The sequence below is a fragment of the Nyctereutes procyonoides genome, unplaced genomic scaffold, assembly GCF_905146905.1.
Source record: "Nyctereutes procyonoides isolate TBG_1078 unplaced genomic scaffold, NYPRO_anot_genome, whole genome shotgun sequence".
Classification (NCBI taxonomy): domain Eukaryota; kingdom Metazoa; phylum Chordata; class Mammalia; order Carnivora; family Canidae; genus Nyctereutes; species Nyctereutes procyonoides.
In genome coordinates, this window is record NW_026575049.1 from 69,457,125 (window position 1) to 69,482,204 (window position 25,080).

Sequence of the window (25,080 nt, forward strand, 5' to 3'; positions counted from 1 at the left end):
CATATAGCATAACACCCATGTGTTTCTTCTTTTCTGCCCATTTCATGATTGGGTTATTTGTTCTTTGGGAGTAGAGTTTGGTAAGTTCTTTATAGATGTTGGGTACCAGCCCTTTATCTGATGTGTCGTTTGCAAATACCTTCTCCCATCCTGTCGGTTGTCTTTCGGTTTTGGTGACTGTTTCCTTTGCTGTCCGGAAGCTTTTTTATCTTGATGAAGTCCCAGTAGTTCATTATTGCCTTTGTTTCCCTTGCCTTTGGTACGTGTTTTGCCAGAAGTTGCTGTGGCCAAGGTCAAAAAGGTTGTGGCCTGAGTTGTCCTTTAGGATTTTTTGTTTGTTCCTTTGGTTGGTTGTTTTTTTGTTTTCTGGGATTTTGATGGATTTCTGTCTCACATTTAGGTCTTTCATCCATGTCGAGTGTATCTTTGAGGGTGGTGTGAGGAAGTGGCCCAGTTTCATTCTTCTGCGCGTGGCTGTTCAGTGTTCCCAGCACAGCTGAAGAGACTGTTTTTTCCAGTGGATCTTCTTTCCTGCTTTGTCAAAGATTAGTTGACTACAGAGTTGAGGGTCCATTTCTGGATTTTTCTATTCTGTGCCATTGATCTCTATGTCTGTTTATGTGCCAGCAGCCAGCGTTCTGATTGTTATTACCGTAGATGAGTTTTGCCTGTTCCGGAACATCCTATCAACGGAGCCATAGAGTATATGGTCCTCTGCGTCTGGCTTTTTTTCCACTGAGCATTACGTTTCGGCAATCCGTCCATGTTGCCGTATCGGCTGTTTGTTTCCTCATGCCCTTTGATTGCTGATTGGTATTCACTGGGGAGTGTCATCAAAAAAGATGTGACCGCTGACTGGCCAGGGAGCCGGACCTGGGCCGTCGGAGGCTCCTCACCCCCGCCCCCGTCTTTGGAGGATCTGCTTCCCAAGGGTACAGCCTTGAGATGGCGATGCGGTGTTGAAGACGCGGCACCGTAAACGTGACTGAGCCCGCTCAGGGCCTCTTTATAACCTGAAGATCTCGGGGCCGAGTCCAGGGATCGATTTGTCTTGCTGCTGCGTAAGACAAGCCTCGTGTCTAAGTTCCCTTTGCCGTTGTTAGAGCCGCTGCCAACCTCCCTTCAGCCTCTCCCTGCCTGCCCCCTGCCCAGGGGGGCGGTTTCGGGCGACCCGGGAAAGCTCCTGAGGGCTTGTGGACCCACCGTGTTCTAATCTATCGTAGTCCAACTTCTGACATTTATTACCTTCCTGATTATTTTAATAACTGGATAATATTTCATCGATTACGATCTAACACCTTGTCTAGCCATTCGCTTTTGTTATTCTTTCCTGCATCCTCCCTGTTTCCTTTGTCTGCTGCTGCCACACGAAGCCTTCCTGGTACAGGATCCCTCGCTGTGCCAGGACGGATAATGGTCCACTATGCCCTGGAACTTGATCAATACGCTTACCGTAGGGCTAACAGGAACAAGTTTCCTGAGCTTATCTTTTTCCTGGAAGAAAGAGTCACTGAGAATGTTCATTGATAAGCTGAAACATCTTTGCAAATGCCTCCATCGATATTTCTTGTTAGATATTAATTTTAATCCCACAATGGCATCCCTCAGCAATGCAGGTTGTGTTAAAGGTCAATGCAGTGTTTGGGAACCATCCAAAATTTTGCAATAGAGCTCAAAAGAATGCCGTGAAACATTTCACCCGGAAAGCTGTCTCCTAGTGGAACCAGTGGCTGAGTTAGGCCAGGTTGGAGTTTTGACAGCACGTCACCCATTTGCTGTTGATGCACAGTGGAAGAAAAGAATTAAGGTACCTGTATTAACTTCCTAGGGCTCCCGTAACAAGGTCTCACAAACTGGGTGGCTTAAAATAATAGGAATTTGTCTAATAGTTCGGGAGGCCAGAAATCCCAAATCAAGATGTTGGTGGGGCCAGGATCCCTCTGAAACCTGTAGGTGACACTTCCCTGCCTCTTTCTAGCTTCTGGTGGTTTGCTGGCAGTCTTAGGCATTCTTTGGCTTGCAGCTTCTTAACCCCAATCCCTGCCTTCAGGGTCATGTCCTGTTCTTCCTGTGTGTCTGTGTCTTCATGTGCTGTCTTCTTAGCAGGCCACCAACCATATTGGCTTAGGGGATGCCCTTCTCCAGAATGATCTCATCTTAATGTAATTAATTACATCTGCTGTGACCCTCTTTCCCAATGAGGATATATTCTCAGGTGCTGGGGGTTAGGACTTCAACGTGTCTTTTTGGGGGTTACACTTGACCTCTAACAGTACCCAGTGATTTCTACCTCCTTCTGTCAGGTGTATAGAGGGTGGTCTCCAAGTGCTAGATGCTGACCGCATCCAGGAGGTGAAAGCCTGGGCTTTCGGCAAACCAGGCCCACACTGTCTGGTACCCGAGGCCTTTGGATGGGCTTGATGCGGGCCCCAGTGAGCAAGGTCCATCTCACTAGAGGACTTCCCTAAGGACATAAAAATCCTCTGTTCCTTTAGATGGTCCGCATCATATCATTGGATGAAATTAAAACACCAGAGAGCCTTAGATCTATTCTACATTGTTTTTTCCACCTGTACAAACTCTGTCTTCTGGATTTTGCTTTGACGTTACCCCATAGGCTTACATTAAGAGGCGTTATCAGTGGGACGCCTGGGGGCTCAGTGGTTGAGCCTCTGCCTTTGGCCCAGGCCGTGATCCTGGAGTCCCGGGATCGAGTCCCACATAGGGCTCCCGGTGCATGGAGCCTGCTTCTCCCTCTGCCTGTGTCTCTGCCTCTCTCCTTGTGTCCCTCATGAATAAATAAATAAAATCTTGAAAAAATACCCCCCCTTTTTTTAAAGAGACATTATCAGAAATAGACAAAAGAATTTCACTCTCCTGTTTATTGTGGAGATGTTGGAATCATACTTGATGATGATGATGATGATGATAGCCACTGAGTCTGAATGTTTGTTTCAGCGTTTAATATTTGCTGGATTCTGTGCTAAACGCTTTGCCATCTTATTCTGCTTCATTATTACAACAACTCTGTGAGTTGATATCATTATTTTCAAAGTACAAGTGGGAAAAAGGAGACCCCCCCCCTACAGACAACCCAGCTAGGAAGGGCTGAAGCCAGGATTCAAGGCTGGGTCTATGGCACTCCCAACGTCTGTGTTCCCCCCGCGAAGCTTTGCTACCTCTCCCTGGAGCCCGCTGTGTCTGCTTCACAAAGACCCACAGATGAAATTTCCCTCAATGTTAGAATTCCCTTCACAGTGATTGTGACCTCAAGAGTGATGTAACAGTGACAAAACTCTCTCCATGAATATTAGATTTTACTAGATCCTGAGCACAAGGCTATGGGTTCATTTCACCTAAGGCTGACCTAAGATGTAAAACCCTTCCCCCTTGCAGGAGCGCATATCCTCTCGCTCTGTTTCCTCCCATCACCAGAACATCCTACCACCATTCACCAAAAAAGGCCATTATCAGAAAAGTCACCAGAAACAGTCACCTACTCTGTGACCTGTGCCCTAAATGCATCCTCCGCTGTCTCTGCCTTCCCTCAGCTTGTGAGCTCCTAGCATCCTAAAAGCACATAGCACCAGCTGTGAACAGAGGAAGGTCTGCAGCTTGGTCTGAATTCCGTTGACATCCTGGTGGCTTCCCAATGCACTTAGGACAGACTAGAAACCCCTTACCCCAGTGAGGGCTGTCTTGCTCTGGCCTCAGCCCACCCCTCTGATTCTCTTTCATCCTTTTTCACTTTTGAAAATCCTATGGAAAAGTGTAAATACCTAAGAAAGTAGACTGAGTATCAAAAAGGACCCCGGTGTGCGTCCTGATAATTATTAACCTATGGTCAGTCCTGTTTCTTCTTTATCTCCAACTCCCCCCCCCCCCCCGTGTTATTTTGAAGCAAATTCTGGAATCTTATCCTCTTTAACCCTGTAAACCCTGGATTTTGTGGATTACAACCCTGTACTGTGGGTTGACATTTTCCTCTCCCTTCTATTTTCTGTAAATTGGTATTTGGCTCTAGGGGCTTGATTGGATTCAGGTTTGATTTGTTCCTTTCTTGGGACAGGGGGTGCAGATGAGATGACTGCACAGGTGATAGTGGAACTTATCTTACTACTGTCCTCCTTGCCCACCTCCAACTGGGGCCGCAATGGCCTCTGTCCTGCTTCTCGCATACAAGCTAGGCACAGCCTCAGGGCCTTTGCCTTGGCTGTTTCCTCTGCCTGTAACCCCGCCACCACCACCACCCCACCCTGCAACCCCCTGTCTTTGCATGGCCACCTGCTTCATGTCATTCAGATCTCAGCCTACATGTTGCTGCTCAGAGCAGCCCCTGCAGGACCTCTCTATTGGCGCCCTAGCACTTCCCACCGTTGGACACCATTTATGTATTCATTTGTTGGCTTGTTGATTGTCTCCCTCCTCCTGCACTAGAGCCTCAGCTCCATGGGAGCAAGAACCCCATCTCTCATGCTCACTGTGGTATCTAGAATAGTCTGCTGTAGCCCCAGCAGCAGCTTGTGCTGAGGGGGATGATGACGCCGCTCACTTACATCTTCCTCTGTGTGCTCAGGCAGCCAAGGGAGGCACCGTCAAACCCGCATCAGGATTCAGTGCTACCGAGGATGCACAGACCCTGAGGAAGGCCATGAAGGGGCTTGGTGAGTGTCCCAGCGGAGGTGAATGCCCCCGGATGTGTTGTGCGTCACAGAGTCCCACAGAGGGTGTTGTGTCCACTGGCAAAAAATGAGTAGGTCTCTAAGAAAATACAGTGGGAACAAACTGGCTTTTGAGACAAATTAGATGAGAGGATATTAATCACTTTTTTAGTGTTACAGAAATAACATTTAATGCACTCATTCTGGATTTCCTCATTTAAATCTGTTTTTTGTTTAAAACTCTGTTTTGCACGAGGACATTACGAATCTACATATAAAACTTGAGCAACGTACCTGTTTTCCAGCTGGTGCAGCGTGTGTATGTATAGTGCCATAGGATTTACAAAGCACTTTCACAAATATTATTTCGATGCGTGTGTAACACGACGGCCCAGTAATGCAGTGAAAGCAGCAACTGCTTTTGTTATTTTCAGCGCATTTCATGGAATGTGAAGCTGAGACCCAGAGAAGTGAAGTCACATAGCAAGTGGCACTGAGCCAGGAGTCACACTTGACAAGCAGGGCCTCCTGTAGGCATGCGGGCACACTGCAGGCTGCCCTGGATTAGTCTCTTGCCTGTGTAGACGTTTACCCAGAGAAGTGCCCTTGGTTCATAGCTGCTATTTATAATTTCCTTGAGATGTGGCTTAAAACATTTGATCTTGAAGCCTTATTTCCCAATTTTTCTCCCCTCCGAGAGCTCATTTTACTTAGCCCCAGTGTTATTAGCAGCAGATATGACAAGAACAATAACAGGCAAAAGCTTGATGTACCGCTGAGAAGCTGAGATTTAGGCAGCTTGGCGAACTTGCCCAACATCCCAGAGCCAGTAGACGTTAGAGTCAGGAGCTAGGCAATTCCAGGCAGCCAGACCGAGGCAGTCTCACTCCAGAGCTGGAGTTTAAGTCACTATGCTCTCCTGCTGCCCCGCTCTGAACGGAACATTGTTCTGAATCTAGACAGCCTTCTCATTTTTCCCTCTTTCGTGAATAAGATGGAAAATGTGCTTGGCCCACTCTTTTTCCCCCGTTCTCCTGCTTCTTTGGTATACAGCAAGAACACCGTAATTCAGGGCGTGGACCACACGGCATTCAGAATTCTCAAAATAAAAGTCAGGAGACGTTTGACAGCCAATGCTTGTCAGTGTCTGCTGTGTGGAGACCCGTCAGTGTGAGGCAGATAGTTGGAGGAGACAAGGATTACAACACCTACTTCACGGAGGCCATGGGTGCTGGATGGGCATGGCGTGAGCGGAGATGACTGTAGTAATGTGACAACAGCTGTCATAATATATTGGTGATAGGAGGGGCACAAATAAGGTACCATTAGGTTCAGAGAGGAGATCATATTTAATTTGGGGACATCAGGCAAAACTTCTCAGAGACTGTAGAATTTGAGATGAGCCTTGCGAGAGAGGTTGTTGCAACAGAGGTAAGAGAGAATGTGTTTCAGCTGAATGGAGTCGCATCAGCAAAGGCATGGGATGAGTGCGAGTATTGTCCCATTTTCCGGGTCGGTGGAGGCCTAGGGGAGTCACAGAAAATACATGGAAATGTGGCTTGCCCCAGGAGGTTGTTGGAAAACAGTTGTCGGCCGGTCCAGAGGGCGGTCCTGAGGTTGCCGCTGAGAAGGCCCCCTGGAGAATCCCAGACGTGGGGAGATGGCCAGGAAACCAGCGCCACAATCAACATCCTAGGGAGTGGCCAGAGGGGCGTACAAACCAAGAGACCGAGAGTGAAGGAGGTCGGGAGGAAGGAGTGCAGTACATTGGAGCAAGTACCATCATTCAAGAGCGAGGTCTGTGAAATCTGGCTGCCTGAGTTCCTTTCCTGTGCGTATTTACAACAGCACGCAGGGTCTCGCAGAAAGTCTCCAATGCCAGACTGCTGCTCCTGTAGAAATCCAGCAGATGGGGGCAGGGGGGACATTCCTGAGCCTGAGGGCGGGGGATACTCGGGACTTTTACTTTTTAGGAAAATTAATCTAGCAAGAGTTTGGAAAGACCAAGTAGGAGATAAGAATACCAATTACCAGACTTTACATTTGTCTAAGCCCCTAAAGTCCTGAATCTGAGTAGTAGTGGTAGGAATCAAAGAGGAGAAGCATGCAAAAAAGACTTTAGAGTTAGGTTTTGTATGCCTTGGCAGGAAATTTGAATGTAGAGGATGAGGGAGGGTAAAAAAAAAAAAAAATCAAAGCTATGTTGAGGATTCAGATTTGACTAACTGAAAGGATGGTGCCTTTTATAGAAATAGGGGTGAGCAAAAGATGGACCTGCCCCCACTCAGAGTTCTGAAGGAGAACAGGAAGTTTGTATATAGAGACCTGTTTTGTTTTGTTTAAAGATTTTATTTATTCATAAGAGACGCAGAGAGAGAGAGAAAGAGAGAGGCAGAGACACAGGCAGAGGGAGAAGCAGACTCCATGCAGGGAGCCCGATGCGGGACTCGATCCCGGGACCCCTGGTCACGGGGGATCCCGGTGTCACGCCCTGAGCTGAAGGCAGATGCTGAGCCACTGAGCCTCACAGGCGTACCCCCATTTTTTCCCTAATACGACAGAGAGTAGGGCCCTCAGATACGTAAACACAGTGCTATAGCTTCCTCCCTACATACAGCTCACACTTTTCTGGATCTCTAATCTTGCGAAGAATACCTATGGTAAATCTACATTTTTTCATTTCTCCCTGAAATCTCCCAGCAGAATCTTTTCCGTAGCCCCACACAATTCCCCATACAGGTTAAACAGTGAGGAAGCGGAAAACTCACCAAACATGCATGGACGTCCAGCTGTTAGTAAGACAAGGGACCGATTTTGAAAAAATCAGAATAAAGCCGTCCCGGTAAAAGTTGCTGTAAGAAGCCTGCAAACAAAATTGAGAACGTTTACGATTTGTAATTCTCACGAAGTTTTGGTAGGATATTGCACAGTGGGAATTTTTTTTTTTTTTTAGCAGTTCTAAGAAGGGAACCACCGAGGTCGGGAAAGAGCCTGGAAATGAAAAGCCACACCTACGGATCTGAAAGCTCAGGGCAGGCAGTGAGCAGCCCACTAAAACCCTGCAAGCGCTGGGTGAAGGGGGTGCAGGGCACTAAATACACTAGTGATGAGCGCTCGGTGACGTACAGAATTGTTGAATCCCTATGTTGTACACCTGAAACCAGCACGGTGCTGTTTGGTAATTAAAGTGAAATTAAGGGGCGAGGAACCCCTGCAAGAGGCTGAGTGAATCAAGAGTCCAAATTGTTCCAAGACTCAGAGGAAATTTTAACAAACTTAGAAATGAGGAGAGGGGGCACCTGGGGGGCTCAGTTGGTTAAGCATCTGACTTCAGCTCAGGTTGTGATCTTGGGGTCCAGGGATCGAGTCCCACTTCGGATCTCTGCACTCAGCCGGGAGTCTGCGTCTCCCTCTCGCTCGGCCCACTCTTGCACGCTCTCTCTCTCTCTCTCTCTCAAATACATAAATAAAATCCTTTTTTAAAATATGAGAGAAAAAGCAAGAACACAAGATAGAGGAGAACCAGAAGACATGCCAAGAACTGCAGGGGGGACTGAGGGCCCGACCCGGTCAGCAGTTGGTGCCCGTTCAGTGAGTGTGGGCGCCCCAGGGAATCCGGGGAGGCCGCAGGCCCGCAGGTCGTGGTGCAGGAGGACGCCAGCGCTCACACGAGGTAGCTCCTCTGTTCAGTGGCGAACAGGTGATTGAAAGGAGAGGCCGAGACTCAAATCGCGTGTCTGGTTCCTGAAAAAATAGACGAACCTACCGAACCAGAACCTCTTTTCTTAAAAAGTGTGTGTTTGGGTAGCGCTGGTGTCCCTGGGGGAACCCGTTTGCTCGCTCCTCCCCAGATCACCTCACCCGCTGTCCCCGCTCCCTGCCAGGCACCGACGAAGATGCCATCATCGGAGTCCTGGCCCACCGCAGCACGGCCCAGCGCCAGGAGATCAGGACGGCCTACAAGAGCACCATCGGCAGGGTAGGCTGCGGCCCCCCAGGACCTCCCGCGGCAGGGAGGCCGGGCCCCTCCCCGTCTTGATTCCTGCAGTGGCCCTGTGTTTGCGAGAGCAGATCCTTGCCTTGTTTAAAGATGTTCTTGGGGGAAAAAACCTAAAACTGTGTCAGCAGGTTCCATCTGCTGCCCTTGGGCAGGAGTCACTTCTGGGGGCTCTTGGTGTCTTCCCACTCGGCCCCTCGCGGGGACTCGGTTGCTCAGTGGACTCCGCCGCCACCCTTGGGAGCACCTCCCCTGATCCTGGTCGGGCTTAGGCCACCGGGGACGACGAAGCGGTGCTTAGACCTTGTTTGTTTTAAAAAGGCTCTCCTGGGACTGAGTCCCTGCTGACCCTTCTGCACACGCCCACCTGTAGCGTATGTTCATTCCTTTGATGATCCTCAGCCGAGGGGCACCCTCTCAAGTTCCCGAGCGGGGCCTGGGTGTTTGTGAACACGCGGTCGATTTGTCAGCTTACGTGTTCAGAAAGGGAGCCTCTTTCAAACTCCGCTTTCGGCAGCTCACTTAGCAGGACCATTCCACCCAACCTTTCCTCGTCACTGCGGACCCACCTGTGTGATTGGCAGGAAGCCTTTTTTACCGAGGCAGGCAGGGCTATCGACGGGTGATTGAGGTCTCGGAGACCTTTCAGCTCGTGCGACCGCAGCTGCTCTCGAAGGCTAAGCGGCGGCGGGGACAGGGTGGCGGGGCACCAACTGTGGCCGGACCCGGCAGGGAAAGGGATTCTTCGCAGCTCAGACTGTCTGTTGGGCATTTGAAACTCCCCTCCGTCCCGTAGACACTTAATGAGCACAAACCGGTGTGAACACGTGTGGGATAGATGAACTGGAATATTCAGCCTCAGAACTAAGCTAATCTGACGGCCGTTTGGCAAGATGCCCAACGTTAGCGGATTGAGCACTAAGTAGTTTGTTCACCTGTTCCGTGTCTGTGGATTTGGCCTAGAAATCTGCACAAGAGATGAAACACGGGGCTGTGCAGTCAGGTTTGTGAGAATCGGAGATCTGACTTGAACAGTATCTCAGCTTCTTACTTTAGTTGATCGATTTTTTAAAAAGATTTTATTTATTTATTCATGAGAGACAGAGAGAGGCAGAGACCCAGGCAGAGGGAGAAGCAGGCTCCCTGCAGGGAGCCCGATGCGGGACTCGATCCCAAGACCCCGGGGTCACGCCCTGGGCCGAAGGCAGATGCCGGACTGACTGAGCCCCCCGGGGCCCTTTGCAAAGCTCTTCAATGCCTGCTTACGGGGGATACTCGGCTCCTCAAATCTGCCTCTGCGTTGTCTGCGGTGACACGCGGTTTTGGCCGAAGCACAGGAAGAAAGGCTGGTGTCGCAGAGCCGTAGTGGGCAAAGGGCCTCATAAAGGCCTCTTGGCATAAGGGTAGGCACGTGGATGCGGCAGGGAGCCTTTGCAGACCTCCGCGGTGCGGCTGCCACTGCTGGAGAGGGACCACGGGAGGAGGCAGGGGCGACTCAGAGTCACCAGCAGGGGAGCTGGGACCGTGCAGGCCTCGTGGCCGGTCCCCGGGCCCCCCCGAGGGCCGCTGGTTGCCGTGAGCCTGGCGGGTGAACGGGCCCCTGGCTCGCTCCGCAGGACCTGATGGACGACCTGAAGTCGGAGCTGAGCGGCAACCTCGAGCGGGTGATCGTGGGGATGATGACGCCCACCGTGCTGTACGACGTGCAGGAGCTGCGCAGGGCCATGAAGGTACGCACCCGCCTGTCCTGTAGCGCCCGGGCCCTGCTCCTCCCCGGGCCCAGCCCACAGCCTCCCGGCGGGGTCGCAGCCTTGGAGAGGTAAAGCCTCGTGGCTGCCAGGGCGGGGGCTCCCAGCTGCCGGAGGGGGTTCTCGGCCAGTGCCTGCCCGTCCTTAATCCCTGTCAGCGAGCAGCCTCGTGCCAGGCTCTGTCCGGGAAAGCGAAGAGGTGCTGGTCTTTGCCAGGAGGTTCAAAGCCTGGGGGAGGCCAAGGACAGTCGGCCCGGCCCCCGTCGCGGGCAGACGCGGGGCACAGCCTGGCGCAGCAACCGTCCAGTGGAAACAGCCCAGAGGGGTTGCGATCACTAGACAGCGTCGTGGTGAAGCACCCTGCAGTTTGGGCGGGACAATTAACATGGGCAAATCCCATTGCTAGAACCCCGTGGGTTGTCTTTACGCCCCGTGGGTTCTGGGCCGGAGGCCTCTAGGTCCGCGCTCAGCAGTAGACGGGCTCCTACCCCCTCTCTCCCGGCCTCGCGTTCAGGGAGCCGGCACGGACGAGGGCTGCCTCATCGAGATCCTGGCCTCGCGGACGCCCGAGGAGCTCCGGCGCATAAACCAGACCTACCAGCTCCGTATGTAGCCCTCAGTGGCCCCGTTGGGCTTTCCTTGTGATTTGAGAAGTACTAGCGGGGGGTAGCGCCCACCGATTCAGCCGTCCTCATGGAGACCCTGACCACGGGGGATCCCCAGCTTCAGGCTGTGCTTTCAGGCGGGTCCCCATCTAGGGAAGTGACAGTCCCGTGGCTTCTCAGGACCTTTCTGGTGAAGATGCCACTGCCCTGGAGCCCCCCGGTGTAGCATTACTATTATTCTGGAGGTTGGAGGGTTGTTCCTTATGATCAAACAGGTGTGTTGAAAACGGGGGGCACCAGCGAGCCTTACCGTCCCAGGGGCTGGCCCGGAGGGGCTTCTGGGCCCACCTCTTACCTCCAGACTGGCCTGTATCCCCTCCAGGCATCTCAGAAAGATGGACATTTGCTCCCCTCTTAAAAATCTCCAGAGGATGAAGCCCACCTAGGAAGAGCCTTTAAAATACGCCTTTTTGCCCTAAAAATGCGATCAAAAGAAAAAAATGCACAAAGGTTTAGATCCTACAAAGCCTATTTGGTATGGTTGACGTGGCTACAAACATCCACCAGTGGCAGGTTGGCCAAACAAACGCGGCGCATCCGCACGCTGGAGTGCGTGTCGGCATCAGAACGTCCGTTGAAGGATATTATCAGATTCCACGAAGTGGGCCGCGGAGGAGTCCCGTGGGGTTCTTCCCTCCTTCGTGTTATTTGTTTTTCCCTTAGTTTTCTGTAGCAAGTGTGTACTGCTCTGGTAGAAAGAGAACAAAATAGTGGGCGTTGGGTCAGTGTTCAGAGCAGGAGGCCCTAAGCCCGGGCGCTTGGCTCAAGGTTCTCTGTCCCCGGGGGCGTGAGGCTTGGGGCTTCTCTGGGGAGGCCCCCGCCCTTGGCCCTGACAGCCCCCTCCCAGGGCCCGACCCCGGGGCACCCACTGCTCCGCTTGCCTGTCCTCGGCCCGTCGGCGCCCCCACCCCGCCGCCCTGTGCCACCAGCCGGGCCTGGGCCGCGGGAAGGTTGGGGTGCGGGGCCGGCGGCCTCGGGGGGCTGACGGGTGCCCTTGCTCTGTCCCCAGAGTACGGCCGGAGCCTCGAGGACGACATTCGCTCCGACACGTCCTTCATGTTCCAGAGGGTGCTGGTGTCGCTGTCGGCCGTGAGTCCTCCCACGGGGCCCTCTCCCCCTCCCTCCTGCCTTCCCGGCCGGGGTGCCTCGCCTCCTTCCCAGGCCCCGGCTCCTCAGGGACGTGACAGGTGCCGGGGCCCCTGCCCAGGGCTTCCCACGCTCCCCAGGGTGGGGGGCAGGCACCGGGCTCCTGTCATCAAGGCGGGGACACTGCTGGGGGCCGGGGACAGGCTCGGGCCGAGAGCGCGGTGGCGGACACCCAGCAGGGCTTCTCGAGCGAGGTGCCCATGTCGCAGGGGCCTGGGGGTGTGGGCCTCGGGGCAGGGGAGCTGGTGGGCGCCCGGCAGGGGGGACCGGGTGCTGCCAGGAGCAGGGGGCAGGATGCCCTGGGACGTGGGGGGCGGGCGGGGACCACCGAGGCTCTGGGAGCCCCGCAGCGAGCAGCATTTCTGGGCGTCCTGGGACCGCGCCGTGCCGATGGCTTGGCCTGGAGGTGACCTCGGGATTCGGGTAACCAAGGGCAGGGGCGCCGGAGGTAGCAGACGGGGCTCCTCCCCTCCTCCTTCCTGGGGGGCAGACGCTCTCCCTTCCCCAAGTGGCGCCTCCGACCCAGACGTGCCCTCTCCCCGCCCAGAGCAGCTCATCTCCTGACGTGCCTGTTCTAGTGCTGCTGCTCTTCCAACAGAGGAGGACCCAGGGCGCCCTCCAGCCTCCCCGTAGCCCCCCCACTCCTCGCAGCGCGCGCCCGCTTCTCCTGTTTTACCCACTTTGCTCTTTGCCTCCCAGACTTAGCATCCGGCAGGGCCGGCCTGGAGCCCAGGAGCCCGAGGCCGCGTGGCAATGAACCTCAGCCGGCAGAGCGGGGGGGAGGCCTAGATCCCTCCACGGCCCGGGCCCTGGGTCTCTCCTGTTCCCAGCCCCTATTTTGGCAGAGTCCATCAGTGCGGGTTTGCCAGCTGGGAAGGCCTTCGTCCGAGGGAGGGGGTGGGTGACAGCAGTCAGCAGGCCGTGGTCGCGCTCCTTCCCCGTCTGCTGGAGCCACTGGCTCCGGTTAGAGCCGCGGGAGTAACGCAGGCACATTCGAAGGGCATCGCCCCCCCCCCCCCCCCGAGGCTGGAAGTCTGATCCCCCTTGGCATTCGGTCTGCACAGTGCCCCCCGCCCCTGCCTTCATGGACATTCTCTCATCCCTTTGCCTTGTTTTTCTCAGGGTGGCAGGGATGAAGGACATTTTCTGGACGATGCTCTCATGAGACAGGATGCTCAGGTCAGTAGAACTGCAGCTTCTCTCTTTTCTGTTGCCAACAAGGCTTTAGTGGGTGGACCCCCCCCCCCTTTCGTATTTCAGTGTGTGTCGGCCAGGCTGGGATATGTCCTATGGAAAAAAAAAAAAGATTCCCACAGATGACCTTCAATAGCAGAATTTTTTTTTTAAAGATTTTATTTATTTATGAGAGAGAGAGAGAGGCAGAGACACAGGCAGAGGGAGAAGCAGGCTCCATGCAGGGAGCCCGACGTGGGACTCGATCCCGAGTCTCCAGGATCACGCCCTGGGCAGAAGGCGGCGCTAAACCGCTGAGCCACTGGGGCTTCCCAGCAGAAATTTCTTGCAGAAATACCTGAGGCTCCGGGTGACACAGGATCATTATATAAGCATCCCTGGGTTCTTGACCTTGGGACCATGGTCTGGCCCCCCCAGAGAGCCATGGAGCATCTTCTGAATCACTTGGAGGGGAAGGGACCTGCCTTTGCCGCATTTACCTTGCATTTTTACGTTTGATAGAACCTGTGTAAAACAGCCTGCGCAGTATGTGCCCTATCGGGTAAAATTAATTTCAAAGTCCAAGAGGCAGTTGTTTGCCTGGTGCCCGGCCCACCACTGATGCCTGCCCTGGCGCCAACCCCTGATTCCTTTACTGAATTAGTGGCCAGATAACACTAATAATAATAGCTGATTAAAAAGAAATGGGGGGATCCCTGGGTGGCTCAGCAATTTGGTGCCTGCCTTTGGCCCAGGGCACGATCCTGGGGTCCTGGGATCGAGTTCCGCATTGGGCTCCCTGCATGGAGCCTGCTTCTCCCTCTGCCTGTGTCTCTGCCTCTCTCTCTCTCTCTCTCTCTCTCTCTGTGTGTGTCTATCATGAATAATAAATAAATAAACAAATCTTTAAAAAAATAAAAAATAAAAATAAATGAGTCCTTACCAGGTGCCAAACACTGCCGTGAGCTGTTGACACGAGATATGTCATTGAATCCTTGCAGTAACCCTACGAACCGAGCGCTGCTCTCCCCAGCTCGTGGACAAGGAAGTTGGGGCTTGCAGGCGCTCAGTCCCTCGCTCAGGCTTCACGGGGAATGCACGGCTGAGTAGGATGGGGCCCAAGGCGGTTGGGATCTAGACGCTGTACTCTTAACCAACGTACAGCCACAGGGGAGAATTGGTCCCATTCATACGTGAGGCGTGAAGCCCTCTGGGTTCTGCAGGAGAGAACCCGTTGCTTTCTCCAGAAGAGAGGGGGTAAATGTGCCACAGGAGTCCTGAGGGTACAAGGAGGACCATCCCATACTGGAAAAACAGGAAATTGCTTTTAATCCGGAAGCTTTGAGGAGGGAGGAGGTGTTGAAAACGTCGGAACCCCTGGATGCTGCTGTGAGGCTCAGCTACCTCAAGGACAGCATCTGTGGATATGGGAAGGCGCCTCCGTGGCCCAGGGGAATCTCCCCTTCAGTGAAGAGTCAGCGGGCACTTCATTCCTGAGACACTGTACCTGCCTTCAGTTCCTGGGGGGTCTCCTGGGCGCCGGGCGCCCCATGGACCACCTTACACTTTTTCCTCGCCACAAATCTGTGAAGCAGGTAGTGTTCCTTCGTATGCTTTAGAGATAAGACCCCGATGCAAAGGTTTAAATACCTCGTCCAAGACCACATAGCTGGTGGAATTGGGCTCTTTGCAGTCATGCAACTCAATGAACAGGTGTTTTGGGGGCTCTTCAAGGGGCACGGTTCCCCGTGGGGGTGTGATGAGGTACAAAGGGGCTTCCAAGTATGTTTGGGCTGGGGGAGTCGGATAGAGGGAGTAGAGTTCACAGTCAGTTTTTCTGGATCCTTTCGAGTCTCACCAGGAGGTGAGGAACTTGAGAACTGCAGCTGAGATTTCAGCTCTCGTAGGATAAGGCCGTAGGAAAACCTTGGCAGCCTTTGCTCTGTGACTTGTATCAGCAGCACCGGGGCGCTGTCTGCAAACACTGCGTTACCGAAACTGGATTTTGACGGAGGAAAGTAAGTGAGTTCGAGATGAGAAGACTGATCCGGGCAGGTGGAGTTAGGTAGTGGTTCCTTCCGGAGGGTGGACCTCTGCAAGTACGGAGGCTGTTACCCCACTAGTCCCATTTTAGTCCAATTTTATCTGTTCTTGGGATGGAACTTGCACAGGAGGACGTCATAAGGAGCACTTAGAATTCTTACTTGAGGAAGAAACGTGCGATATATTAAGACTACATTAAAAACGCCCTCCAGAGCTTTTGCGAGCTGACGCATCTTGATTCCCTTCTTCTGGGAAACAAACAAATACAGAAATAGGAAATATCGGCACGAACACTGGAAGCTGTGGAGGAGGAGGAGGCCCACTAAAATGCCAGGTGAGCAGCACCGCTGGGCCAAGCGCTCAGGAAGGGCGTCCCCCCCGCCCCCCCGAAGCTGGAAGCAGGCACAGCAGCTTTATGCGGAGGCCGAGGCTCCTTGGGGAATCCTAGGTCTCCGCCGCACACCATGTGCTCGCCATGTGCTCACCACCCGCGCTCCTGCTTGACGTCCATCCAAATAAGGAGCAAGGCCTCGCTCCGAGAAGAATCCGCTTGTCTTGTTCTACAGGGAAAAAGCAGCTCTGGACAGACTGCTCATCACGTAAGAACAGAAGAGCACGGAAAGCAGCACACCCTCAGCCCAAGCACCGTGTGGCCGGGGGACCAGCAGGAGCGGGAGGGAGGCAGGTGGGCCCAGGCGGGGAGGAGGACGCAGATTTCAGCTTCGGACCCCAAGACACACGAGAGAAGACACATTTTGATGAAACAAGAGCTGAACAAACAGACCGACGAAAGTGCGGTGGGAAAATAACAGGTGACGATGGGGCCGGATGAGGCGCGAGAAGAGCTGGCGGGAAGCTAGAGGAGCCGACGGGAGGATCTTGGGTGCAACTCTGGGTGTGAGGGTGATGAGGTATTGCCCAGGGAGCCCCGGGCCCTCCGGGCTCTAAAGTTCCAGGGCTTGGTCAATTGACTCTAAAGCAGTGAGGAACCAAGACCCAGACGAGGAGACGGAGGTCAGCCCAGCGGGTGGCCCAACGTGTCAAGTGAGGGCATCTTGAGAAATTTAACAAGCGTACAGCTCAGGAGTGTTGACTCTGCAGAGTCTTGTGAAGCCAGTCTCCAGAACCTTCTCACCTTGCGAGACGGAAACTCCGTACCCATTAATCCCGTTGAACGACTCCTCATCTCCCGCTCCCCGCAGCCACTGACACGATTCGGTTTCCTGAGTCTAGGAGTCTGACTTCTCCGGGCACCTCATCCAGGTCAATCACACGGGACCCGTGTTTGTGCAACTGGCTTATTTCGCTTCACGTAATGTCCGCGAGCTTCATCCTCGTCGTAGCCACGGTCAGACTTCCCTTCCTCCTTAAGGCTGCGTGGTACCCATGCCACGCCTGCACATTGTGCTCATCCGTTCGTGTGCCAGGGGACAGTTGGGCTGCTCCTACCTTTCGGCTGTTGTGAGTACTGCTGCTGGGAACGCGGTGTAGGAGCATCCCCGTAAGGTCGGCTTTCAGTTCTTTTGACCGTATACTCAGAAGTCATGTTATTAGGTCGTACGGTAATTTTATTCTTGATTTTTTCAGGAGCAGCTATAATACTGCTTTCTGTAGCAGCTGCACCATTCTCCACCCTCCTCAACAATCACAGGGTTCCATTTTCTCTATATCTTCGCCAACACTCGCTATTATGTTCTGTTTTGCTTTTTTTTTTAAATAGCAGTGAGGGGGCAGCCCTGGGTGGCTCAGCGGTTTGGTGCTGCCTGCAGCCTGGGGCGTGATCCTGGAGACCTGGGATCGAGTCCCACGTCAGGCTCCCTGCATGGAGCCTGCTTCTCCCTCTGCCTGTGTCTCTGCCTGCCTGTGTGTGTGTGTGTGTGTGTGTGATGAATAAATAAATAAATAAATAAATAAATAAATAAATAAATAAATCTTTTAAAGAAATGAGTGAATGAATGAATGAATGAATGAATGAATAGCAGTGAGGTGGGGCACCTGGGTGGCTCTAACTTTGGCTCAGGTCATGATCTTGGGGTCCTGGGACCGAGCCCCACATCAGGCCCCTTGCTCAGCCAGAGGCCTGCTTCTCCCTCTGCCTCTGCCTACCGCTCCCCTGCTTGTGCTCTCCCTCTCTGTCACATGAATAAGATCTTTAAAATAAGTAAAAGTAAATAGCAGTGAGGAGATATGAATAGTAGCTTTGATTTATCAATAATATAGTAAAAGCAAGCGGAATTTCTGATAGTCCTACCTGTTTAGAATGTAAGCAATTACTGATGGGTCCTGGTCCTACTGTGAGACCTTCGATAGCCTCGAGCAAATCACAGATCTTTCTAGAGCAGTGTTGTCCGATGGAACTTTCCGTGATGCTGAAAATGTTCACATTGGCGTTGTCTAAGATGGGTAGCCACTAGCTAATTTTAATTAACTAAAATAAAGTAAACTTTAAAATTCGACTCTTCAAAAAAAAAATAAAAATATAAATAAATAAATAAATAAATAAATAAATAAATAAATAAATAAATAAATAAAATTCGACTCTTCAGTCGGACCAGCTACACGAGGCCACTGAGCTCTTGAAATGTAGCTCGTGTGACTGAGGAGTTGAATTTTAAATGTAATTTCGTTTTAGTTAGCTAAAATGTAAATAGCCACATTTGGTTGGTGGCTACTGTACAGAACACCAGGTCTAGGGCATTCCTTTTAGCTCTGAAAGATAGAACAGTGTGGGGCGTCTGCCTGGCTTAGTCGGTGGAGCATGTAACTCTTGATCTCAGGGTTGTGAGTTTGAGCCCCACACTGGGTGTAGAGATTACTTAAAAATAAAATCTTAAAAAAAAGAGGGATCCCCCCCCCAAAAAAAGAGGGATCCCTGGGTGGCTCAGCGGTTTGGCGCCTGCCTTTGGCCCAGGGCGTGACCCTGGAGACCCGGGATCATGTCCCACATCGGGCTCCCTGCATGGAGCCTGCTTCTCCCTCTGCCTGTGTCTCTGCCTCTCTCTCTCTCTCTCTCTCTCTGTCTCTCTCTCTGATGAATAAATAAATAAAATATTTTTTTTAAAAAAGAAAAAGAATCATGTAGTCCACATATAGGGAGCTGCTGGTGCTTGCCTTGCCTCCCCCATTAGTCTTTTTTGGGGGGAATGGGGAGGGGGTATAGGGAGAGAGAATCGTAAGCAGGCTCCACACCCAGCAGGGAGCCGAGGCGGGGCTTGATCTCAGGATCAAGACCTGAGCTGAAATGGAGAATCAGATGCTTGACCAACAGAGCCACCCAGGCGCCCCAAGGTCCCATCAGTTTTATACCTAAGGGAAAATCTTGACTCATCGCCACTCACCACAAACAGCTCTTCCACACCCATTACCAACAAAATAAAACGAAGCCAGCTCGGCTCTTTGATGTTCTGGAAATATTTGCATGTTTCCTGGCACCTTCTCTGTGATGTTTTAAACTTGTGCTTTGTTTGGCGTCAGGACCTGTATGAGGCTGGAGAGAAGAAATGGGGGACAGATGAGGTGAAATTTCTGACTGTTCTCTGCTCCCGGAACCGAAATCACCTGTTGCATGGTAAGGCCCTTGCCTCATCTTCCAATGACCTGAAAGACAATGAAAACTGTGTTGTCCATAATTAATTGAGAATTTGCCCCCTTTACTTGGTACAAGAAACAGATCGTACTGAAGTGTCTTAGATGCCTAACATTGGAAATGCAGGAGCGCAGCGATGTGCATGAGGGTCGATTTCTGAAAGATTCATTGTGAAAACTTAGCAGATATACAGCATGTTCGTAGGACTTTGACATTCCTGTTTGTAGGAAACCAACCTTCATAGTCTTTTTTCTGAAGCAGCCCCGTTTAATTTTAGTTACATAAGAAAAAAAATCTTCAGTACGTCAGTGAGCAATAAAATAAAATTGTTGGTTGACATTTGTTCTTATTTAATATCCAAGTTGTAAAGTTAAGAGACATGATTTCTTTAGGGAGTCTGTTGCATAAGATAAATAGTGGATAATTTCGAATTTTATTTCCTATGTGTAATGTTTCTAATTTGCTTCTGATAATGCTAGTCTTTATAATGTGCTTTTAACATCTTTGGGGGAAAAAACTGTAGAACATTTGTCGTCAGGTTTACTTTCTTATAAACAGCAATGAGGGTTTAATAAGATATTTCATCTTTTATATAAGCTCTTTAGGTCTTTATGTTGCATCATAAATTTGTAAACCTACCATGCCTTGTAATCACAATTTATAAAGCCTACGGGAAATTTGAGAAGAATGAGTTCGGTAAATTGAAAACATAAAGCAACTGAAAATTACGGCACGTTTGGAAGTTGCACTTATTTCGGATATTCCACAGTGACTAAAAATAGGTGATTGCACCTGTTAATAAATGTCATGAGCTACCATCAGATGCACCAACTTCTGACTCAGCTCCTTGTTTCTTTGCCTTCCCTTGCCAGAGGGCTAATGACATACACCTCCCCCTGGTGGCTATTTTCCAGAAACGGCAGGTCCTCCCAAAGATGCAAACAACTTTGTAACAGTTTTCACTTCTAGGCCAGGTCTGTTACTGGGAAGTCATAACACACCTGCACTGGAAGACAGTCGAAGAAGCACTATTTGGATAAAGAAAACTTCATGATTTACTTACCAACCGACACTACTAGGGAGGATCCAAGTAACTAAGGCTTTATTCATTATCTTCTAGGTGCAGCGCTAAGCGCGTGATAAGCATTGCTCGCTGCGACATCCCATTGGAGCAACCATTATTTTCCATTTTACAGCCTAGAAAACTGAGGTTTAGAAGCTGTGTCCATTAGATCTTTTGATTCTAAGCAATAGACGCTGATTCCCATCTAAGTAAGAAGAAGGAATCATACAGAATGGGACAAGAGGGGAAAGGGAAAATCCTGGCGGCTCATTGAATTGGAAAGGGAGAGCCGAACATTTCCAGGAAGTACAGAAGTCAAGGCAGATCTGGGCATCTCAGGGGAAGGGGGAGTCCCATATTTTATTTGTAAGGTAGAGTCTCCCAAAGTCTTCATTGAAAAATGTTGCTCCTCGAACCCCTACTTCAGGCTGGCTAAGAATCTCCAAAAGGGTTCATCGCATTCCAAAACACTTGTCCAAAAGTGAGAGAAAATTATGTTCCAGTCTCTTTATTAGAAGATGCAACCATTTGTTATCAAATGTGACTCGGTAGTGAAGGGGGTGAAGGACTCCGGTTTGGATGAGCCGAAAGGAGGGTGAACATACAGGTGACGGCTGAGGCCAGCGTTACACTCAGACGTGTTCTGCCCGTCAAGGGACCAACGAGAAAAGAACGCAAATCTCTCTAGACGTTATCCCCACTTTACGTGTGAGCAAACAGGGTCCTAAACAAGGGAAAGGGCTTGCCTGCTGTCCTCCGAGACTCTCCATATATCCCTTCGTCCTCTCCTTGCACCTGTTCCTCTGGCCACACGCGTCCTGGTCCTCACTGACGTTGCTGATGTCAGTTTGCTCCTGATGTACGCCGAAGAGTAGTGAGCTCTAGAAAGGTGCCCATTCTCTCCCTAAATTTTAGTTTCCTCCCTTTTGTTATTATTTATAATTCCATTTTGTTACTGTTTGTAGTGTTTGATGAATACAAAAGGATATCACAGAAGGATATTGAGCAGAGTATTAAATCTGAAACATCCGGTAGCTTTGAAGATGCTCTGCTGGCCATAGGTAAGCTGGTGGGTCGTGGGTGGGGAGCAGAGAAACAAATGTTTATAGACTTTCCTCCTTACCACTTGTTGTCATGGGGATATAGTATTTGTTTTCAGGGATTAAAAAAATGCTTAAATCACTCATAATGGGATTTGGAATTTTTTTAAGGTCTTATTTATTTATTTGAGAGAGAGAGAGAGAGAAAGCATGCGCAGGGGAAAGGACTGAGGGAGAGGGAGAAGCAGGCTCCCCACTGACCCACAGGATTATGAGAGCCCAAAACAGATGCTTAACTGCTTAACCACTTAACCAACTGAGCCACCCAGGCACCCCAAGATCCAGAATTTTATTTTATTTTTTTAAATTTATTTATTAATGAGAGAGAGAGAGAGGGGCAGAGACACAGGCAGAGGGAGAGGCAGGCTCCATGCAGGGAGCCTGACGTGGGACTCAATCCTGGGACTCCAGGATCACGCCCTGGGCCGAAGGCAGGCGCCAAACCGCTGAGCCACCCAGGCACCCCAAGATCCAGAATTTTAAACAAGAACTATTTTATGTGTTATTGTATTATGTGGCTTTTTGTATTGTGTATCCTCTGTGCTTTTGCATCTCAGTATACTGGAAGGATAATCCTAAATTAGCGGTCTCTCGCGGGTCTATGAATTGTTAGAATTAATAACGGTTTCATATGGTACAGATAGTAATCATTTTGAAACTATATGCTGCCTTTTGCTTTAATTGCCTTTATTAATCAATTCTTCAATTAATTGCTTTATTAATTACTTCTCCATGGCCTGTGTTCATAAAACATTGTTTGGCTAAAATTTCTCCAACAAAGCCTTCTAGAGATACAATTTCATACCTTGTAGAAACAGAGAGAACAACTGTCACTTTTTTCTCATAGATTTTATCTGTAATTTTTTAAATTTCTTTTTTTTATCTCTTAACAGTAAAGTGCATGAGGAACAAATCTGCATACTTTGCTGAAAGGCTTTATAAATCTATGAAGGTAAATGGCTTCATTCTTGGCGTCTGAATGACTCCAACATGTCTTGTGTCCACTTCATGTTTACTTCTGTTTCCCACACAAATTAACCAAAATTGGCCCGAGATATTCAGTTCAATCAGTGCCTGCTAATAATAATAATAATATTAGGTAATATTTATTGAGTAGTTACAACATGTGATCACTATTTTTAATGCTGTATACATATGGGGCAGCTGAATGGGGCAGGTGCTGTTGTAAACCCCCATTTTACAGATGAGGAAACTGAGACACAGGGAGGTATGCGGGTTGCCCAAGGTCCTCAGTGAGGAAGTAAAGGAGCAGGGATGCAAGCGCTGGTGGTCTGGCTTCAGAGCCCAGGCCCCTATATGTGCATTGTCCTCTCTGCAGACCCCCTTGCTGGGAACCATGGGAGATGCAGGAGAGATCAAAAGGTAGGAAGGGGAAGGCAGGTATGGGCAAAATGCAAATACGAACAAAACAGAATGTAAGACAGTAGTTGAGGACCCAAATACATAGGAGCACAGAAAGAAGAGTATTTTTTTTTTCAGTATTTGTTGAGGGGGTGAGGATCGAAGAGACTATACGGACAAGTTGGTGTATTTGAGCAGGACCTTCAAGGAAGTTCAACCTGGGAGGGTTTGATGGGGTAGGAAGGATGGTGAGGCTGGGGGGAGGGACATTCGGGGGGAGGAATCATTGCAGGCGAGGCAGCAGGCTGAGAAGGCAGGGTGGGAGCCCTGTGGCAGGGAGCGGTCTCCTGTGGTCAGAATGCAGAGCGTTGGGAGGGTAAGTGTGGACCCTCGCACACGGGGGAGCAGTAGTCCCGGGCTTTCTGCGTGCTGCGGAGCTGTCTCCCTCAAGAGAGCCCTGCACGGTCGGCCGTGGTAAGCTGAGGAAGGGACCTCTGAACACCAGCATGGGTCTTGTTTGCTTCCTTAGGGCTTGGGCACAGATGATGACACCCTCATCAGGGTTATGGTGTCTCGAGCGGAGATTGATATGATGGACATCAGGGAGAACTTCAGGAGGCTTTACGGAAAGTCTCTGTACTCCTTCATCAAGGTGGGTCCGGGGAAAGCCCTCAGGAAAGAAGGGGTTGGAACCCGGCGGCGTTCAGACACTTCCCAGCTGCCCCCTGCCACATGGCGTCCCCCCTAAAGGTGGCCTTCCCGGTTTCTCTCCTTTCACACACCTTTCAGTCTCTGCCAGGCTAGAAGCCGGAAATGTTTGCCTTCTAAATGCAGTGACTCTTTCCTGTTGAGCTCAGACCGAGAGACGGGAGCTACAGACAGGTGGGAGGGAGGGAGGGAGGGAGAGAGAGAAAGAGGGAGGGAGGGAGGAGGCACGGAGGGGGGAAGGAGCAGACGGGGAGGGAGAAGCAGGCCCCGCTGCGCAGGGAGCGCAGGAGCCCGGCTCTGGGGCTGCTGGGCCTCCGGGACGATGACCTGAGCCAAAAGCAGACACTTAACTGACCCGGCCACCCAGGCGCCCCAAGAGAGAGTAGATTTTAATGAATACTCGTAAGAGTGCAATCTCCTGGGGCACCTGGGCGGCTCAACTCAACCGAGCTGAGCGTCTGCCTTAAGCCCAGGGCGTGGCCCTGCGGTCCCGGGATCGAGTCCCGCGTCGGGCTCCCCGCATGGAGCCTGCTTCTCCCTCCTCCTGGGTCTCTGCCTCTCTCTGTCTGTGTCTCTCGTGAATAAAGAAGTAAAATCTTTAAAAAGAAAAATTTTTAAAGAGTGCAGTTTCCTTGTCCGCCGCTTACGGTGACCACTACACAGCTAGATCAGTCGTCCGGAGCCCTCTTCAGCGCCAGCTGAGATCTGCCAAACACGGGAAGGCACGTTAGCCACCCGGGATGCTGCCTTTCTCTACCTGGCAGCAGACTGCCGGGCGGGCGTGGAGACAAATGATTCCCATCCCTCAAAACCCCTCATTACTGGGATTTGGCTTCCTGGGGAAGCCAGAAGGGCCTCATGAATATGAAGGCAAGACCCACTTCCCTCGAGGAGCTGGTGTTGCCTGCACAGCTGACTGCGAAGCTGGATTTGACCCATGAATTAAGTATTCTGAATCCTACACCGAGCTTGCAGGGTGTAATTATGAGGTGATTTGAGCTGCTAAGTTTGTTACTGTGCATACAAAGCATTTAGGAACCTGTTTCTATTTCTGGACAGTCTGTGAGGTAACTATTTTGCAGAGCTGAAAGAGAGCTAGCTTTAAGTAAAATACTTTTAAGATTCAGGGATGACCAGTAGGGAAGTTATGGGGAAAATGTATTTGTAATATATAGTATAGAGTCAATATCTCTATGTGAAGAGCTTCTACAAAACACTAAGAAAAAGGAGAAAAATCCAAAAAGAAAACATGCATTTCATGAAAAAATGAAACACTTAACAGACATTCTAAATATAGAGTGTTTAATCCAAATAATGTACGATAAATTACAGCTAAAAACAAATAACCACCTTTCACCGAATACCTTAACAAATTTTATTTCATTTTTTAAAGATTTTATTTATTTATTCATGAGAGACACAGAGAGAGGCAGAGACACAGGCATAGGGAGAAGCAGGCTCCCTGCAGGAAGCCCGATGTGGGACTCGATCCAGGGACCCCGGGGTCACACCCTGAGCCGAAGGCAGACACTCAACCACTGAGCTAGCCAGGTGCCCATACCTTAAGAAATTTTAAAAAGAAAAAAAAAATTTTTAAAAAGATCCTAACCAGCATTGAGAAGAGCTTGGGGAAAATTCACCATCTCTTGTGCAAAGACGGACTGTAAATTGGTCTAACTTTTCTGGGAGGCAATTTGGCAATAAATGTTTGGGTATTTTGGCAAATGATGTTTATTTATTTTATTTTATTTTTTAATATTTTATTTATTTATTCATGAGAGACAGAGAGGCAGAGACATAGGGAGAAGCAGGCTCCATGCAGGGAACC

At 50.6% G+C, this 25,080-nt stretch overlaps 1 protein-coding gene across 1 annotated transcript in view; it reads left to right on the forward strand.

The window, feature by feature from the left end:
* The window catches only part of ANXA4 (annexin A4), a 46,853-nt gene that overhangs the window by 16,429 nt on the left and 5,344 nt on the right, over positions 1 to 25,080 (forward strand). Inside the window, exons 3-12 of the mRNA XM_055328105.1 lie at positions 4,577 to 4,664; positions 8,546 to 8,640; positions 10,275 to 10,388; positions 10,921 to 11,011; positions 12,081 to 12,160; positions 13,340 to 13,396; positions 18,908 to 19,001; positions 21,048 to 21,143; positions 22,076 to 22,134; positions 23,074 to 23,196. Coding sequence (XP_055184080.1) covers positions 4,577 to 4,664; positions 8,546 to 8,640; positions 10,275 to 10,388; positions 10,921 to 11,011; positions 12,081 to 12,160; positions 13,340 to 13,396; positions 18,908 to 19,001; positions 21,048 to 21,143; positions 22,076 to 22,134; positions 23,074 to 23,196 — 897 coding nt within the window. The remainder of the gene's footprint in view (positions 1 to 4,576; positions 4,665 to 8,545; positions 8,641 to 10,274; positions 10,389 to 10,920; positions 11,012 to 12,080; positions 12,161 to 13,339; positions 13,397 to 18,907; positions 19,002 to 21,047; positions 21,144 to 22,075; positions 22,135 to 23,073; positions 23,197 to 25,080) is intronic.